Source organism: Lingula anatina, chromosome 6 (genome assembly GCF_051362555.1).
Source record: "Lingula anatina isolate TDL-2025a chromosome 6, LinAna3.0, whole genome shotgun sequence".
In the NCBI taxonomy this organism is placed as follows: domain Eukaryota; kingdom Metazoa; phylum Brachiopoda; class Lingulata; order Lingulida; family Lingulidae; genus Lingula; species Lingula anatina.
Window position 1 is genome coordinate 9,667,782 of NC_141772.1, and position 18,975 is coordinate 9,686,756.

At 34.7% G+C, this 18,975-nt stretch overlaps 1 protein-coding gene across 2 annotated transcripts in view; it reads left to right on the forward strand.

Annotated features, from left to right (window-relative positions):
- The window catches only part of LOC106174599 (uncharacterized), a 47,317-nt gene extending 29,850 nt beyond the window's left edge, over positions 1 to 17,467 (forward strand). Inside the window, exons 10-20 of one of the 2 annotated variants that reach the window (XM_013556229.2) lie at positions 1,397 to 1,483; positions 1,762 to 1,860; positions 2,598 to 2,700; positions 2,992 to 3,045; positions 3,239 to 3,306; positions 5,197 to 5,438; positions 5,668 to 5,728; positions 5,965 to 6,093; positions 7,895 to 7,993; positions 12,709 to 12,786; positions 15,031 to 17,467. In XM_013556229.2, the coding sequence (XP_013411683.2) occupies positions 1,397 to 1,483; positions 1,762 to 1,860; positions 2,598 to 2,700; positions 2,992 to 3,045; positions 3,239 to 3,306; positions 5,197 to 5,438; positions 5,668 to 5,728; positions 5,965 to 6,093; positions 7,895 to 7,993; positions 12,709 to 12,786; positions 15,031 to 15,140 (1,130 nt within the window). In that variant the 3' untranslated portion in view covers positions 15,141 to 17,467. Of the gene's footprint in view, positions 1 to 192; positions 885 to 1,396; positions 1,484 to 1,761; positions 1,861 to 2,597; positions 2,701 to 2,991; positions 3,046 to 3,238; positions 3,307 to 5,196; positions 5,439 to 5,667; positions 5,729 to 5,964; positions 6,094 to 7,894; positions 7,994 to 12,708; positions 12,787 to 15,030 lie in introns of those variants that run through there. The other variant, XM_087015052.1, reaches the window with a different exon arrangement.
- The last annotated feature ends 1,508 nt before the right edge of the window (positions 17,468 to 18,975 follow it).

The window sequence follows — 18,975 nt, forward strand, 5'->3', positions numbered from 1 at the left end:
AAATTGTTTTTTCAAAATTCCAGATATGTTGAGGAAATAATAAATATATAAATGACGATAAAAACTTTTGGAGAAGAGTGTTAAATATGGCTACATTTTAAAGAAAATTCTTGACACAAGAACAAAAGAACAACAAAACATTGATAATAAGAAACTAAAGGAATCTTTGTCTATTTCATCTTTTCTTTTCAGACCTTCCAAGGCAACATAGATGAGGATACCATCCAGCAGAATGTCCTTGACACTCCTGTGTATGCCCGCTATCTGCGTATTAACCCAGTGGCCTGGCATCATCACATTTGTATGAGGGCAGATGTTCTTGGATGTTGAAAAATGCCAGTGTGAAAAAACAGCATGTTGTTGCAGATTAATGAACAATTTATTACCATGATGACACACATATCTTAATGATCTTCTTAATAATCCTTTCTTAATTTCTTAATGATCAAATCTTATTCAAATATGTTTTAATGATTTTATTTTACTTTCAATCAGCGATAACTTTGACCCTACTCTGACCTAAATCAGATAGTATTTTATGAATACTCCGTTCAAAGCAGACACAGTTAGACATTGACCTCAAATTTGTCCACTTTTCAGTTTGATTAATATATTGGGCTATATTGGTTACACGAAAACCATGGATGGAATATAGTGCTCATTAACTAAGAATTTTGAAAAACTTTCAAAAGTTTATCTTCTGATCAAATGTATTCAAAGGATTATATATTTTAATAAGCTATTTAATAAGATATGTTGGATTTGATTAAGTAAACATGACTCTTCATATGTGGTATGGGTTAAGATGATTCTTATATTTTTATAATGCCAATTATAATACAAAGCTTGAAAATCAATTTTTAGAAATATACTTGAATCTTATTGAAAGAATAAAATGTGATTTAAAGCAGATAAGTCTTCTTATCTTGTCTGTTGTCTTTAAGTTTTATTGGGGGTTTTTATTGGGGGAAAATATAAACCATCCTTTCATTTTGGATGTTGTAGTCAAGATATGAGGCTATCAGGTGATGATCTGGGAAAGTTCTGTCATTTCATGTTTTAGTAACATTTCACTGATGAATCAGACTGTTCTATAAGTTTTGTAATAGAAAACAGAAGTGATTTGCCACAACTTCATGTTTCATCATGTCTTACGGTGGAACTGAGCCTGGAATATGAGGCAAAACTAAATGTTTTCTTCACTTTTAAATTTTATGTTGACTTTCAATTAAAAATGGTTATGGACTATAAAAAGTCATAATGGTATTAAGTCTGTGGAGATTTTCTCTTTCAGAATAGGAAAACTGATCATACAAAATACAGTTTTTCTTATTTCAGAACTGCTGTCACATTCCTTGTGACTTAGATTTCATAATTATTTCTATTTTTTCTCCAGAGTATGAAAATCGACCAAAAGATACACCCAGATTTCTCAAGCTAGAAAATTTGCCACTAAGCCCTGTGGAAGAGGGTCTAGTTCCAAGTGAGTGTTTCTTCACAATTTATTAAAGTTTATTAATCAGTGTTTTGTTAATATTCACAAAATATATTAACTTTTACTGGAAGGGAAAATGGGATTATTATGTAAATATAAATACAGAGATATTTGGGAATTGTACAACATTGAAAAAACAGTAGAATTTTAAAGAAAAAAAAAACAGATGTAGCAATTGAAAGTTGCAGGGAGTTGTGTTTATCTTCTTAGCTTCCATAACAGTAAAACTTCTTACTTATATATTTCATCTTAAAAAATCATTTCAGGATACCCATTACTTGACAACAAAATTTCATGGACCAGGAATACGGAAGAATACTGTAACAATTGCACGGCTCTCCACAACAACACAAACTTACTGGACAGTGAGTATGGGGCCATTCAGAATAGAGGATCCGAGTATCAACTGGTCCAAGACTCAAATATGGCGGACCCTACATGAAAGGAAGACCACTTAATCCTCTAATGGTCTCGCTGCCTCTCACACGCCTCACCATGCATCTGGTCCAATGGAGCCGAGATTTATTGCTGCCCCTGCAGAGATGAAGCATGGATAGGTGTGTGAGAGGCGAAGAGACCATTACAGGATTAAGCGGTCTTCCATTCATGTAGATCTGCCATATTTAAGTTGTGGACCAGTTAGCGCTAGGAACTTCTCAATCTGAATGGGACCAATGAAACATCTGCTGTGTCACTGTAACCAAACAGAAAAATGAATACAAAAAATGACACATGATGATCTTATACCTTCGGTGCAAAAAAAAAAAAAAAAAAAAAAAAAGACAGTCTGTATGTATCATGTTACTATTTATTGCACCAAAAGGTATCAGATCCTCTCTCTGTCATTTTTCTAATGGTGCACAGAAATATTCGTAGTCTCTATACAAAAAATAATCAGTTTTTGCAAAAAAAGAAAAAATATTATCAGTAAAAATTGTAAATGTTGTAAGTAAGAAAAAGTCAGTTCTTATTAAAGATCTACATTCATAGCTGTATTGTAAAATAACTTAATAAACTTCAAAAGGGTTAACTTACAGGTGACATACTATCAGATTTTTCTCACTCCTCTTTCTAGTCAATTCTTGTGATTTTTTAATTTTAGATAATCCGTGTTCTTTCTGGGTGATTCCTGCCACGCACCATGCATGGGTGGTGTTTGATCTAGAGCACGAGCACACGCTGACAGGAATGAGGATACTGGGCTGGTGAGTAGGCACATGCACGTGCATGCGTGCCTTTACAAGTGCTCTCATCCACATGCATCTGTTTGTGATGGTTTTGACACTTTAAAAAAACTGCTCCTGGGCTTAGGGAGTTCTAGCAATAATTGTGTGCGCATATGCAGGCATGCAGGCACATACACGACCGCCATGGATTCAGTCCTATGTATTATGATGGTAAAATGAGGCCATAGGAGCTGTTTGTTCAATAATAGTTAATCAGTTGGATTCTTTTGAATTGATTGAAGTTTGTTAAAAATTTCTTATATTTTTCAGGGAGAGCCCTCAGATGCCAAAAACAGTGGAGCTACAAAAGGCCAATTCTCTGAGGTAAACATTGCTGGAAGAATATCCTCTAACACGTTATCATACAGTATGGAAAAAAAACATGAACTTTCTGTAAACTTGCATATTAAAATTAGTATTTTAAAGCCAGTGGGATTTGTTAATACTCATAAGATAAACTGTTATTTAGATCGCTGTAGTATTGCAGAGTTACAGTTTTATAAAATAAATATTTCAGGGGCAGGTGGCAGACAGTGACGTCGTTCAATGTCAAGCAGAAAGGAAGTCAAAGTCCTAAGGATCCCTGTAAGCAGACTTTAAGCATTATTTATATGGTAACTGTTGGTCTTAAACATAATAATTGTTCAGTGTATTACTTTATACATTGAAAGTGATTAAGTAAGATATATTTCCATGAACAAAAAAATTCATGTATTTCATGCCCTCTATTACTCTTATGTGGCGTGTCATGAAGTTTATTACTGTCTCAATTCTAACCTTTTTTTTTAATCGGACATCCAGAAATGCACTAGGTTGTGATTTGCCTCAACTAATGCATTTAGTACAGATACAGCAAAATATTGTTAAGATTGGCACATCTTATTACCCAAAGTGTAACCCCCCTTCCTTGATTCCAAAATCATTATATGGTACAAAAGATTTATTTCACTCTCTGGAGAAACAGATTTCATCATTCACCAAAATACTTTCGTGACATGTGCACATTAAATCACGCCTTTGTGCAGTAAGAACATGATTCTGTTATTAAGACACCTGGGTGTATTGATTGCTGTTACGTTATCTCGACCCATGTTTCTAGAAAAGTGAGCACAGTTTCTTCAAAACATCACGAAAGGTAAACCTGCTTAAGGGCAGTGTAAGTATAGGCTTAATACAAATCAGATTTTATGCCTAGATTGGGGGACTGCCAATGGTGCCAGTATGACTAATTTATTAACAAGTCTAATGCAGTTCTGGTTTTATTTCTGTGCATTGTTATCCTTTTTCATTGAAAAGCAGAATCTCATTGTTGGTGAAATGGTATTTTTATTGCTGCAGTTTTTGTTCTAATTTGGAGGAAATCCAAGAAATGAATAATGACTCCTAGAATTGCCATGACTTAAGAGCTTCATTATTTTTCATTATTGTTTATGGATTTGCCATTGTGTACACCTATTGAAAGATCTAGAATATCTTTCCAATTAAGCATTTTGTCTAACAGTTGGTTGATTTAAGTTTCTACAATAATGAATTGATTGCAAATAATTGTATCATGAGTTATCACTGTAGGTCAACAATAGTTGAATTCTATATTGGGAATTCCTTTCTGATTTAAAAAAGAAATTTTTGCTCATGGTATAGAGTTATTACCTGATGCAGTTTCTGTCTGATTAAACTCACTGTGATGGTAGGAGAAAGTAATCAGTCATTGATCTGCAAAGCAAAAAAGCATTAGGTTCCCACATCCCAGAAAACACAAAAAAATAAAGCCCTTTTTCTTTTCTTTTTGGCAAACATATGCCACTTGATGGCAATAAAACAATTTTTTCATAGAAACAAAAGCCTCCAGCAAGGAAAACAGAGGTATCTTTTACAAAGTGTAATCTGACAACAATGATCAATCAATTCAAATGTCTGTGGAAACACTGCTTTATCAATTAAATCAACAGTAACTGTAACTTGTAATAATGCCTCATGATCAAAGAGAATTATTTCAAGTATATAATTTTTCATCTGATCTATCTGCTTTTGATGCAATTGTGTAGTTACTCTAGAAGTGTTGTACATGATTATGCTTTTAATGAATGACAGACCATTTCAGAACTGTATGTTTGTAGTGTCTCTGTTGGGATTTTGCCATCATTTAAAGAAAGACTTTTAGTATCCGTGTTTGTTATGCTGTATGAGATTATGATGGGTTTACCATTTATATCTGGGTATTTAAGAAAAAAGGAACCTGTAAAAAAGTAATTTTTTTTATCTTATCCCCCCCCCCCCCCCCCCCCTCAAGTTTTCCAAGTCTTTGGGAATTATGTTACCATTGCATTTCTGGCATATTTTACCCCATTTTTCTTTAATATTATTTCAGACAGTGCACATCTAGGAAAAGATAAAACTGGCAATTTGTACACTGTGACATAGATATCAAATATTGTTAATTATTTGTATAAAAACACATCTTATTTTTGTTTCTAGGTGTTCCTCAAGATTTTCTTGGTTTTTGTTCTACCTCACGCTACTGGCGTTTTCATATTCTGGACAATCATGGCGGGCCATGTACCTGTTTCCAGGGCATTCAGTTCTACGGCATCGATGCTAGAGTTCTTTCTTTCTTTGAACAGCTGGGACTGATGCAGTATGCTGAGGAGTTCATCAAGAAGGGATATAATTGTTACGACAGCTTGCTGAATGTACATCCAACAGATTTAGAAAAAATGGTAGAGTATCTCTCATAATTTTGGGTGTAATTTTAGGTTTAATTCTAATTTTTTGTGAAATTTGTAGAAAAAATGTATATCTCACAAATTTTGGGGCATGCTTTTTACATGCTGTTCATTTTGGAAAAAAGTTTTAAAAAGTATGTTTTCTAATATAAGTATCAAAAGCTAAAATTATAAAATCATGCCTGTAGCATATATCTAATTAAGGTCTTAATTTCTCCTACAGGTTCCTTTAGAAATGCACAGAAGACAAATATCTGTAGCTTTAAAGGATTTAAAACTTAAAGGTATGTTCCATTTTCTTTTCTACTTTTATTTACAAAGTGATGTGTAAATAAATAAATAAATAAATGTTTTGTACTTGCTAATCAGTGATGTTTCTTCCACATCAGAAAGTTTTTTAAAAGAAATCTATCATTGCATTTAATTTAATGAACTCATTTCAAGCAAAAAGCTGTTTCACATTTGCAATATCTATAGTTACGTTTAGTTTCAATTTTTATATTCTACGTATACCTTGTAGTCTATCCAATAAGGCGGTTGGCTTGGTTAAAGTCTCCTGTCAACATGGCGCGGGAGGGTGAGACATTGCCGCCATTTACTGTACAGTCTGACCCAGAGGTGTCTGAGGAAGTCTCGCTGTTTGTTCACGGTAAGAAAAAACCATGTGCTCTGTAAATGATTATAAATAAACAAGGAAATAAACTTGTGTGTGTATTATGTAATTTCTCAAATGGCCTTTGCTATCACACCCATGGTACCTGTCATTAGTACCACCAGCGTGTACGCTGGCGGTACTCATGGTTTTAGTCCCGACCCGTATCGTACGGCTCCGCCGGCTCCGTGAGCTCCGCCGGCTCCGCAGGGTGGCGTGGGATACAAGTCACCGTTACCGCTTCTCCTCCTAGACTGCATGGGCCTGTATCCCCATCTCTTGGATTTAGGTCACATATAATCTCAACTTGAACCCCCTGGTTTTTTTGTCTCGATCGGTGCAATTGCCTGGGCATGACGCTCGTTGAAATGCACCCTTGTCAAAATTTTTGAAAATTCAATGCTATATATCTCCCAAACTGAAGGAATTATGGGAAAAATTAATATAGAAGTCTGACCGAAAGTCACATATGAGGATTCCAAATATGCCCTTGGATTTGACCTTTGACCTTTATTTCAAGGTCAAACAGGCCAAAATTTTCAAAAAAAGGGAATTTTTTACGAAAAAAAAATTATTTGTGCTGATATTCAGAAACTACACAGACCTAACCTCTAATATTTTTGGTAGTTGTTACCCTTCAGGTTATCTTTCATCTCTGTGAGTTTCGAGTCAATCGATGCATTTTAACGGGAGCAGCGGCCATTAGATGCTGAAACATAAAACTCTCTCTAATTCTGGAGTCGTTAATGCTAGAGACCTCTTGTTTTTTGCATTTGATAGAGCATGTCAAGCCCAACACTGGAGGTGGTCTCCGTTTTTTTGTTTTCCATACGGTTCACGAGTTATGCTGTATCAAAAAGTACATTCCTACTTTTCACCATTAACTGAAGTTTGAAAATTTTTAGTCTCTTATATCTCCAAAACTAGAAGAGTTGGGTCAATAGTTACTATTGAAGTTGAATAGGAAGTCATATACTGGCAATTTAACTGTGACCTTGAAATTGACCTTTGACCTACTTTTCACCATGGACTGAACTTTGCAACTTTTTTCAGTGCTTATACTTTCAAAACTGGCAAAGATATGCCCATAGTTAGTGCCACCAGTGTGTAAGCTGGGGGTATTCGTGGTTTTAGTACCAACCCATATCGTACGGCTCCGCAGGGTGGCGTGGGATAAAAGGCACCATTACCAATTATCCTCCTAGATCGCAAAAAAGGGAATTTCTGCAAAAAGATATTTGTTTGTGCCAATGTTCAGAAACTAAGCAGACCTTAGCTCTCATATTATACTGAGGGGTTACAATTGCAGACTGCTTTAATGTGTGGAAGTTCGGGGTCAATCGGTGCATTTTCATGGGAAAAGCAGCCATTAGATGCCAAAACTGAAAAAAAAAAAAAAACACCTTGTTTACTACATTTCCTGCAGCTTGTCACCCACAACCATACAGGTGGGGCCCCACTTTCTTTTTCTTTCCCATACAAATGCGCTTACCCCAGCTGGTGGTACAATATCAGGAGGCGGTATCGCCTCTCTGATCCTCTAGTTTAGATATCCTTTGTGTTGTTTTGCTTGCAATGAATAGAAAAAAGTTGGACCCAACAAAATGTGTCAATCTCTTAAGATTGGCAATCAGGATTATGTAATAGTCTCAATGTTATACTGATTGGAGTCTTAATTTGATGTGAACCTCGTTCTTGTATCCCCAAATGTGATTAAATTTAAAATACATAAATGGAGCCTCCCAAGATTTTACAAATTGAATTTATATGCCATAACCAATTGCTGAAATATTTCCAGGAAAAGCAGAGGTCAAAGGTCGTACAACTGTGAGTCTCATACCTCAGGGCCCAAGATACCCTTCCACAGCAACGTTTGAAGGAATTGAGATTTACCCTGGTAAGTTTTAGTGAGTCACAACTGATGGGTCAGTCTGATGGTGGTTTAAGCATGTGTGTGTGTGTGTGAGTGTGTGTGTGTGTGTGTGTGTGTGTACAATCTTGTGTTAAAGTATGTGAGTGAAAAATAAAGAAGGGAATAATGAGAAAAAGAGCTTTTGAACTTTTTAGTTCCCCAGATTCTAAAAAGGCTTTGTCTTGTAAGTGTAGAGCACTCATCAAACCATTACTACCTGTCTGCTTAACATCATAAAGTGTTAACATTAGGTGGGAAGATTGCCAAAAATAGTTGTAAATTTACACTGGCCCAGCACCACTGAAAGGGTTATTGTCACAGGAAGTGTGACTCCTCTGGGAGCCGAGAACACTTATCTCTGAATGTGCAGCAGTTTAGAACACTAATAGAAGCTTTTAGCGGGACATATTGCAAAGTTCATGACTGTTTTATTTGTTGTTCCATCCATCAGGATAACAATGTTGATGTAGAAATATGTGAAGTGTGCCTGTTAATTGTTTTCTTAATGAAAGTTAATGTATTTGGTTGTGGCTTTTTGGTGGAGTGAGTTGGAAGAGATAGTACAAGATGAAAGAAGGAGGGATGTGTAGTTATGATGAATCATTTGTAGTATTTGTCAAGGTGATGTCAAGGTCACTGTGGAGTACTCTGATAAAAGAGCCAATTGGCAGTGAGGATTTCCTGGTCTTAAATAAATTTCCAATACGTATAAAATTGATTTTTACACCAAAATAAAAAAGTATAAATACACCTTTATAAGAAGAATAATTCTTTAAGTCAGACCCACTGTCATTTGTTATAGCTGTAGGAAGGCTCTTTACGAGAGGATAAATTGCTTTCAGCAGGCAAGTTCATTAAGAGACTGGAAGAACACTTCTGTGTTAAAAATGTCTGGAAAAACATATCTTCGTTGAAAAATAGAACACCATACTTAAATACCCCATGGGTGTCTTAATGAATTTGCTAAGTCATACCTCAATTATTGTACCACCAGCGTTAGCGCTGGCGGTACACATGGTTTCGGTCCCGTCCGGATCGTTCCGCCGGCTCGGACGGCTACCGTTACCGCTTCTCCTCCTAGACGGTAAGGGCCCCCGTACCCATCTCATGGATTTAGGTCACCTATAATCTCAACTCGTTCCACGTAAAATTTGGGCTTTGTCGGTATTGGGGTCTGGGTGTGGCACTCATTACAATGCACCCTTGTCTAAAAATGGCAAAATTAAATGCTAATTATCTACCCTACGGAAGGAGTTATGGGAAAAATTTCTATAGACGGCTTTCCAAAAGTCATATGTGTAGATTTCAAATATACCCTTGGATTTGACCTTTGACCTTTACTTCAAGGTCAAATGGGCCAAAATTTTCAAAAAAATGAAATTTTTTACGAAAAAAATTTTTTTTGCCCTGTTATTCAGACACTACACAGACTTAACCAATAATATTATTGGAAAGTGTTACCCTTCAGGTCTTTTTTCATCTCCATGAATTTGGGGTCAATCGGTGCATTTTCACGGGAGTAGCGGCCATAAGATACCGAAACTGAAAACTGTCTCTAATTCGGGAACCGTTAATGCTAGAGACCCATTCTTTTTTGCATTTTGTAGAGCATGGAAAGCCCAACACTGGAGGTGGTCTCGGTTTTTTTGTATTCCATACGGTTTTCGAGTTACGCTGTATCAAAAAGTACATATTGGTGGTAAAAGCAAAATGTGCAGTACGGTAATGGATAATAAATTTTGAACTCTGGAAAAATAAAACATAAGGCTTGGCAAAGCAGACAACTTGTGTTCAAAAATGACATTATTTCTTCAAATTTGAACTTCTGAAACTTCAGAGCATCTCCTATTTCAAGAATTTTGACCAAAATGACATTTTCTTTATTTTAATTAATTTTTTCTGTACGAAATTTAAGGCACATTATGGTAACTCCAAAATTATAACATTTAGTCCCTTATATCTCCAAAACTGGCAGAGATAGGTCCATAGTTACTATTGAAGCTGAATAGGAAGTCATATACTGGCAATCTTACTGTGACCTTGAAATTGACCTTTGACCTACTTTTCACCATGAACTGAACTTTGCAAAGTTTGCTTCCCTTTTATCTCCAAAACTGGCAGAGATAGGTCCATAGTTACTATTGAACTTGAATAGGAAGTCATATACTGGCAATCTAAATGTGACCTTAAAATTGACCTTTGACCTACTTTTCACCATGAACTGAACTTTGCAAATTTTGCTTCCCTTTTATCTCCAAAACTGGCTGAGATAGGTCCGTAGTTACTATTGAACTTGAATAGGAAGTCATATACTGGCAATTTACTGTGACCTTGAAATTGACCCTTGACCTATCTTACGAAGAACTTAAATTTGATTGTACCATATATATTTTTTGCAAAAGTTTAAAAATTCTTGTTGATTGCATTTTTACAGCTTGTCAAGCACAAAACTGGTGGCTGTGTCCCTTATTTTGTGTATGTGGGGGGTCTATACGAATGCGCTTGCTCCAGCTGGTGGTACAATATTTGGAGGCGGTATCGCCTCTCAGATCCTCTAGTTAATAAGTTAAGTTAAGAGAAAACAAGATGAGGTTAACGAGACATTACATTGTTTGAAAAAGTAAAGAAAATCGCTTGCAATTACATGATATCTGAGACCATATGCTGATATGATAAAAGGCACTGAGTGAAGGATATTTAAGAATTTAATCTTTGCTTAACATTTTATAATTATTTGTATTTATTTTAAATTCCCTCATTATTCAATCATTGGGAAGATTTACATTTGTCAAAACAATTAGCCATTTAGCTGAAATAATGGAAGAAAAGTGTCAGCTTGATAATAATACCAGTTGCGACCAATTCTCTGGAGAGTTTGGTATTCACAGAAAGACACATTTTAATTTACACTTTATTAGCTCTTAGCATTATTAACTATCCCATAAGCACAAATGTCCACCTTCTCGGAAGAAACTACTCCAACATTCCCAAGTTGGACTCGTAATGGTGTTGTAGTTGGAGTAAGAGGATTTCACTTCATCCTCTGTGGGTTTCCCCAGCTCATTAACTTACCATTAGAGCCATCAGTGGAGTTAAACAGATATTGACCTGTGCAAATGAGCAATTCTCACTGTCAATTGTCAGACTTGTTTCATTTGGATGTCTATAAGCAGCATCTTTGAGGGTGATCCACTTCTTGATTAGCCTCTCCTAAAAACAAGTAGCTAACAGTCATTCATTAGGGATATCTTTGGGCATTTTTGGATTTATCATTAACCTTGTCCAGATGACACCTTTGGGCAATTAATGTCCTTGAATCTCCTTAGTGTGTTGATATTAGAGTTCCCACTTCTTAAATTGTGGTCTGTTAGGGACACTTCTGCAAATGTATTTATTCTGATCATTTTTATTAATATTATTGATTTCTTTGACCATAACCTGAGGATAAGTATTTGTACTATAACATTATTCTACAGTGTATCCTGTGCAGTGGGATACTGTACATTCGTTCTTAAGTTTCTAACTGGTGTGCACATTTTGCTCGTACATGCTCACACTTACAAACACACACACACACACACGTTGAAAGGATCTGTGAAAGGGCCACTGAAATTCCCCTTATGGTGTTAATTGTTCATGAAATGATTCCTGCTTTGCAAAACAAAATTAGAATCATAATCATATAATTATACAGAATAGTCACAATGTCCATAAACAATTCCACAAAATATGTTCTAACAATATTCAGTGTGTTGAACAAAGAATACACAAAGACAAACATTTCAGCCACTTGCATCTTGTTTGCCATTGAATCATGATTTCTTTCTTGAAGGTTGATAATGATGGCTTTAACATTGACCCAAGGTTGTCAAGTAAACATTACACAGTAATATATATTTTATTAATCCCAGGACATGCAGTTTAAGTCCTGCTCATACACATTGTTGGCAATAATGATTATAATGATAATCTGTCTCATTCCATGCAGCATGTATACTGTAATATAATTGGTAATTCGTCAGTTTTTATTTACATATTCTTTGTAATTTAGATAATAATATATCATATTTCCTAGGTAACACAATACCTCTATGTCCATCTATCATATTTCATGTTCATGCTATCCATAATTATAGTTATTATGTATCGTATCCATTTATAATGTAACATAGCAAAGTAAATGTGCCATGCTTTTGTATACATTGTCATTTATCATGTTGTATTTAATTGTGATTATGATGTTACATTTTCACACACAATACAATATGAAATGAGAATTTGTCATTTTTCCTACACAATGAATTCTGTTGATGTTCATTCATCATGTTTATGTCCTATTCATTGTTTCTTATTGCGGTTATAATGTATCATATTCCTATGTATAGAATTTCATATGTCAATAACAATATATCATATTTAAGTACAAGGAAACATATTAATTAAAATGTATCACATTTAGCGACAGTGAAACACTTTGATGAAAATGTATCATATTTAGATACAATATTATACCATTTTAATGACAATGTGTCATATTTAGATACAATATTATACCATTTTAATGACATTGTGTCATATTTAGATACAATATTATAACATTTTAATGACAATGTGCCATATTTAGATACAATATTATACCATTTTAATTACAATGTATCATATTTAGATACAATGTAATATATGATATTATATATTTCCAGCTGGCAGATATTTGATAGAAGTCCACTGTACCAGGTTTCCACAGCTCTCCTTACAGGCGCCACAACACATAGAAATAGGTGAGGTCCTTGTGATTAGGGCCCATTCCCAATGAAAGTATCAGTCTATATAGATCAGTCAAACTCCTCGGGTACTCTTGCTGAATGCAATCAGATTAAAAGATTAACACGTCCTCCTGGCATTGAGTAGAATACAGATAAGCTTGTGATTATGAGTACAATGGAAACAAGAGAAGGCGTTTGTTTTCGTTAATGTGATTGCATTCAGCAAGAGTCCCCACGGTGTTGAAACGAATAATAGTTTCAGTGGGAATGAGTCTTTAATTTGTTGTGTAACATGTTATACCAGTCATCTCATTCGTCATTAAGGACAATTAACAATGATGGATTTTAGTCATTACATGTTATATTTAATCCTCAGAGAACAAAGTGGCTGTAAGAAAAAGTCTAACAATAGAAATATTTAAGTTTTTATATTTATTTAATAATGTTTTAGACAACCTGCTTGTATCATGTATTAATGCATCAAGAATTTAAACCAGAAAATACAGGATGTTTTAAGAAACAAACTTGATGTGGGGTAGTTTAGATATGTATAGTAAGCCTTGAATCCATCTTCTCTTTTGCATGATGTTAGATGAACCTCTTTATTTGACTTTGTTGCCTTAACTTGGTTGGTGAGTGAACATTTAGTGTCTCCCAAACAGTTTATTCTTGGCTTATAACAAACATACATCTTAAAAATAATTTTTCATTTTAATTTTCTCTGTCTGCAGTGACAGCCATTGCTATTTTTCCAAGATTCAAGTATCTGATTTAATTTTTTTTTATCTGATTTAATATTGACACAAACAATCCTAGTTCAAAACAAACCAAAAGTAATATATAGAAAAATGAACTTGCAAACCCCAAGAGCTTGCCCTGTATTGATACACCTAACATCATTGTTAGCATATTGAAAATATATATACCTGTCCAGTTACCAAATATGCAGTTTCCATGCTGTATTTAAACTTTTATTAAAATAAGTTCATTTGTTCAACTCAGGTCCACCCCCCCCCCCTTTCCCTTCATCCTTTATTCTTTCATTGATCTTTTTTATCATGAAGAAGATCTTGAGGAATCCACTATTCATTTCCTAAAGATACTTTGTTTCTGCTTCATAATCTGCCTTCAGCTTTTTCTGTCAGCAGTTTTCTTACCCATGCTGCCCAAGTTTTGATCAAACCAGCAGTAATTTGTCACTGTATCAGTTATAGCAGATGTAAGACCAGCTTCCCTAGAAGTGTGTGCATTAATATTCCTGCTGGCAGCTTTTTGTTGGCCAAGCTTAAAACTATGAATGTACATAGAACTTCTGTATTGTTTAACTGGTATATAGGGAGTGGTTATTGTATATATGTAACGCCCCTTGTTAAAAAACATGTGACATTGTCACATACTTGCATTTATGTTGATTAAACGTATGAGAGTTTAATTTAGGGAGAGATGATCGAATCAAAGAAAGTAAGAGTGAGAGATGGAAAAATGTTAAATCCCTACCCTTATTCCATAGAGAATCTCTTTGAAATATCTCCATTAGAGTTGAAAACAAAAAAATCCATTGTGTGTCATTTGCACTGAAAGACATTGTCTTCAGGGTAATATCTTGTCGGAGAGAAATTAATATGTGACCATTTTCACTCTCCCTAGGGTTCTGTGTAACATTTAACACAATTGGCTTTGAGTGAAAACAAATTCTTTGTGCCTTCCTCTGGTAATACCCATTTAATAAGCCAGAAAATGCTGCAATATGCCACCTGTCATAATAAAAAGATCGAGAAACTACTTGTGAAATAAAACAAGTTGTTTAGAATTCATTTTGTATTTTTTATTAGAAAAGCTATTTAGGGGTCATACTGTTTGACTGGGAAAAATTATGTCATTGCTTCAACATGGTAATATGTGTAGTGGTAGATTTTTCATTTTGTTTTATTTTATCTAACATTTATTTATTAATTTATTTATTTTATTTTTTGGTGATAAGGCAGTATGGAAAATAGTGCAAAAATATTCTGATCATTTCTTTGTTTATATTTATTATTATTTATATTTGTTCATTTCTGTATTTTTATTTATTTATTTTTGCCTTTTTGTTTATTAATTTTAACGAAAAAAAGAAAGGTCACTTTGTATGTAAAAAAAATTAAGCTCCAGTTACTCTTTTTCATATTTTTTTTCTTTTTGAACAAGCTTTTGAATGAAGTATATGTTATTTCATTATTCTGTTAAAATTACATCAATCTGAAATCATATCCTTTCCAGTTCAACGAGCCAAGGATCCGTCTGAGGTCACAGCAGCCTTTGATGAGCTGGAGGACATGTTGAGAAGCATGCAGGCATCTTTAGGGGAAAGTCTGAATGGAAACAGTTAGCAGGGAAAACATGTCATCCAAGAACTAGTGTGAGAGGAAAGTGGCATCAAATGAAAGCATTGTCTGATGGAAATGTTTGGAATAAGTTTCACGGTATTAAAAAAAAGAGGATATCAAAAGAATTTTTAGTAACAGATAAACTGTTACCTGATCTTCAAACATAATCTGTTACCTGAAGGGGAATTGTACTTGGATCTTTAAATCAAGCTACAAATGAAAACAATTAACAAAAATTGAGCTTGTGATGTAATGACTGAAATGAAATATGGATGGGTTAACACCATCAGAATGGTTCTGAAAACGTGCCATTTCTTACCTCATCAGTCTTGATTGCAAGTGTCATAATTAAGTGTATTTAGCTGTCATTTGTCTGACATAAGCTGTGATTAGTATTAAACACAAGAACAAATGAGATTCGTATGTTTCAAGTGTATGAACAGTCTTAAAATGTAATATAGGCTTGTTTCCCATCAAGCAGTATATATAATCAGACTGGTGCAATTGACAGGCTTAATATGTACACTGAAGGGGGGGGGGGGGGTCCACAAATTGACTTCCTGCAGTTAATTAATTGGTCTTGTGGGACATGAGGAATCTGTTTAGGTGGCACTTGTATTATGTAGTTTTCAGTCTCTCAAAGTCCGCACCAGACAAAGACCAAGCATATTATTGTTATACTGCTAAATGTGAAAAGGGGATAAGAGAGTGAAGCTTCTCATTGTTTGACATGTTATACATATCAGCATATATGCCTTGTTAGTGAGATACATAAGACTAGGTAGACACTGCCCTTTGAGGACTCAGTGGGGGGCATACCAGTTTATAGCGGACAAAGTGAAAATAAAACTCACAGTGAATATTTATTTAAATTAGAGAATTTTATAAGATTTACAAAAGCTAATATATACTTATAGGAAGCATAGCCTGTATATCATTTTTGTTTTTAACAGCATGATTAACTACTGTAGACTAGTGTGTACAAAGTAATGTGAATTATTTATAAAAAGTAATGTGAATTATTAAACAACTTCAAGTGTGTTACATGTCCCCAATAACAGTGCTGTGAGTATGCATAATTTGAAGTATTTTTTAAAGCAAGACATGAGGGGAATACATGCAGAGCCTTTTGACATATCACGTGTTGCGTAAAGTTCCTACAAGTAGAGATGACTTTTTCTCTTGAAATTCCAATAATATACTGTTAAATCTACTTCCATGGACTAATTATGCCTTTTATATTAAGTGCTCCTAACTAGCAAACTATTGCAGCATATGTGCCTAATTTCTCGTATTCAAAACTCAATTATCTTAACAATCTGAGGAAATTGTTATGAGCGACTAGAATGTGTATGTACGTTTGACAGCTTTACTGTCTTTTGAATTGTTATCTTTTACTTTTCACGTGGGAACGGTGCATGATTTACCATCTTAAAGTGTTTGGTTCTTTGTTGGTTTTATATACATCAGCAGCTGTATATATGTATAAAAAAACATTTTAGTAGGATTATAGTTAAGGTATGTGCGGGAATTTTATGGTCAGAAAGCGTCAAAATATGAAACAAAATTTCACGATTTTGGTAGTAACATAGCGGTGCGTATATCTATATACACACAAGATGGTGGATACTTTATTACGTTTTGGAATAGTCAAGAAAGTCTTCCTGTGGGTCTCTGGTCTCTGGAATTATTCCTTCGAATTAAGTCAGTTACGGGTATTGTCGTTTGAAAGAGATTCGATATTACAATTGCTATTCTGCTACAGCGAATTGTTGAAGGTTACAGTTTTTAGAATTACCTTGATGCAATACCTGGAATTATTGCGATTTTTAGGGCTGAAAATATAATTGAATACAATATTTTTATTTGAATGATGCCGTTAGATGAAGGCTAATGGGTTAAAGGTCTAATGGTTACTGCGTTGGCTCTGTCACAAGTTCAGCTGTATATAATGTATTTGTAGACAATTTCAGTGTAAGTACAGCATGAAGTCTTTTCAACAGATTTTTTATATGAAGTACCGGTAGTTAAGCTGGAAAATGGAGTTTTTTTAATTCAGGCAAGCGAGGAAGTATCTTCCATAGAACAAAAATATTTATAATTTCAAATCTGTCTGCATGGGGAAGATAGGCAGTGCAAGAGATATTAAGTGCAAAATGGCGTTCTCATGTATGTACAAAGATGCGTTCCCGAAGAAAAGGATTTTCTGGTTTCATTTCTGTTATGCTTCTGTGAAGTGGGATAATTACCATGTATAGCACTGTCATCCAAGCCTTGTTACTGGTACATTCTGAGGCCTTCGAAAATGAATAAACAGCTCGTATATTCAATTGTTTGAGTTTTTTAAACGGTTTATTTTCACCGAAAAAATACTCTAGGTACATGAATGTGCTTCAAATATTGATACTGAGATAGAGATGTTATTCGCACTTGATAAGCATGTATTAATGAATGATAGTGAAAAATTAATGTAAAAGCCAATTTCCAAAGTCAAAACGTTTGCCAGCCAGGCTACGCAAAGATATGATTAATACAATTTTGTCGAGTGCTCTCGTCAACGGTTTGTCGTTTGTTATCGGTAATTATCAAATACACGATCAATATCGTTAATAGTGGTTATTTAAGCTGATATATTTTTACGGCCAAACGACTGGGGAATCGTTCATTTGGGAGCAAGAGACTTATAATGGTGGATTTGTCAATCTAAGTAATTGATCTTCCCCTAAATTAAAACGCTAAGCTGAGCTTTAAAAAGCAGTACTTGGTAGAAAACAGATGTATCACTTCGCCACCGAAGCCCTGGGAGTATTGTTATCGTGCCATACACCAGCTTTTTCTACTCTTATGATTATGAAATCTGGATAGAATCAGCTGTGAATTGCGTCTGCTTTTGAAATCTTCAGACGCGTGCCCTGCTCTTGCGTAATTTTAGTTACATTTTAAAGTGTTCTCCTATCACGTAGTGCATTACATAATGCGTCCCTTTTAGAGTGTCGCTTTGTCTGCCTGAAAACAATGCTTTTTTAACGGTTATCTTACGTCCTCCAGGAGACAAGATACACTATTTGTGCAAATGATCAATTCATGTAATCATTTTGTCCCGAGCAGACTAAAGCCCCTATCGTATGCTTTTATATGTGCAAAGGGACAGCAGTGAGTTGGTTTTTATTCTTCAAAAAGGCCTTTTTTCCCCCCAGGCCATCCCGCTGAGACCATGTTTGATCACATGACCTTCTGATTCTGAGGCCAGAATCTTGACTTTTGCCCTCTGATGTTATATAAGCAACAACGCTTCCGACTTCTCCAAAGCAGTCCAGATTACATCAATTATTGATTTATATAATTGATAGCAAAATATATTTAATTTCCTTTCTTTATCGATTGGATTCCTGTAGACATATAGTTCCAATCAGTTTAATTCAAATTAATTATGTTTTATTGATATTACCCCTTTTTGGTACCGTAAAGATGTTTTAACAAAATGTTAAACACTGAATATATTTACATTTACAAATGCAAGAGTCGTGTGTAGGGGCTAATAACATAATAACAGGCAAAGTTATTCAGTGCTCAAGTTACCGAGAACTTAATTCGTGTCTGTTAATAGTTTGAAGCTTGTTAACATGGCAACTGAAATAAACGATACGCCGTTTTGCTCAGACCTATATTTGCTGTAATCTGTACAATTTTGATTTTTTGTCGCCAATCGCAGAATTCCCATATTTGACTTGGAATCGATCTATGTTTGATCTGTTATCGCAGGTGAATGTAACATATTAATATCACCACGTGGGCCTTACCTTAAAACATGTCACAGAATGTATGTCACATTATCACG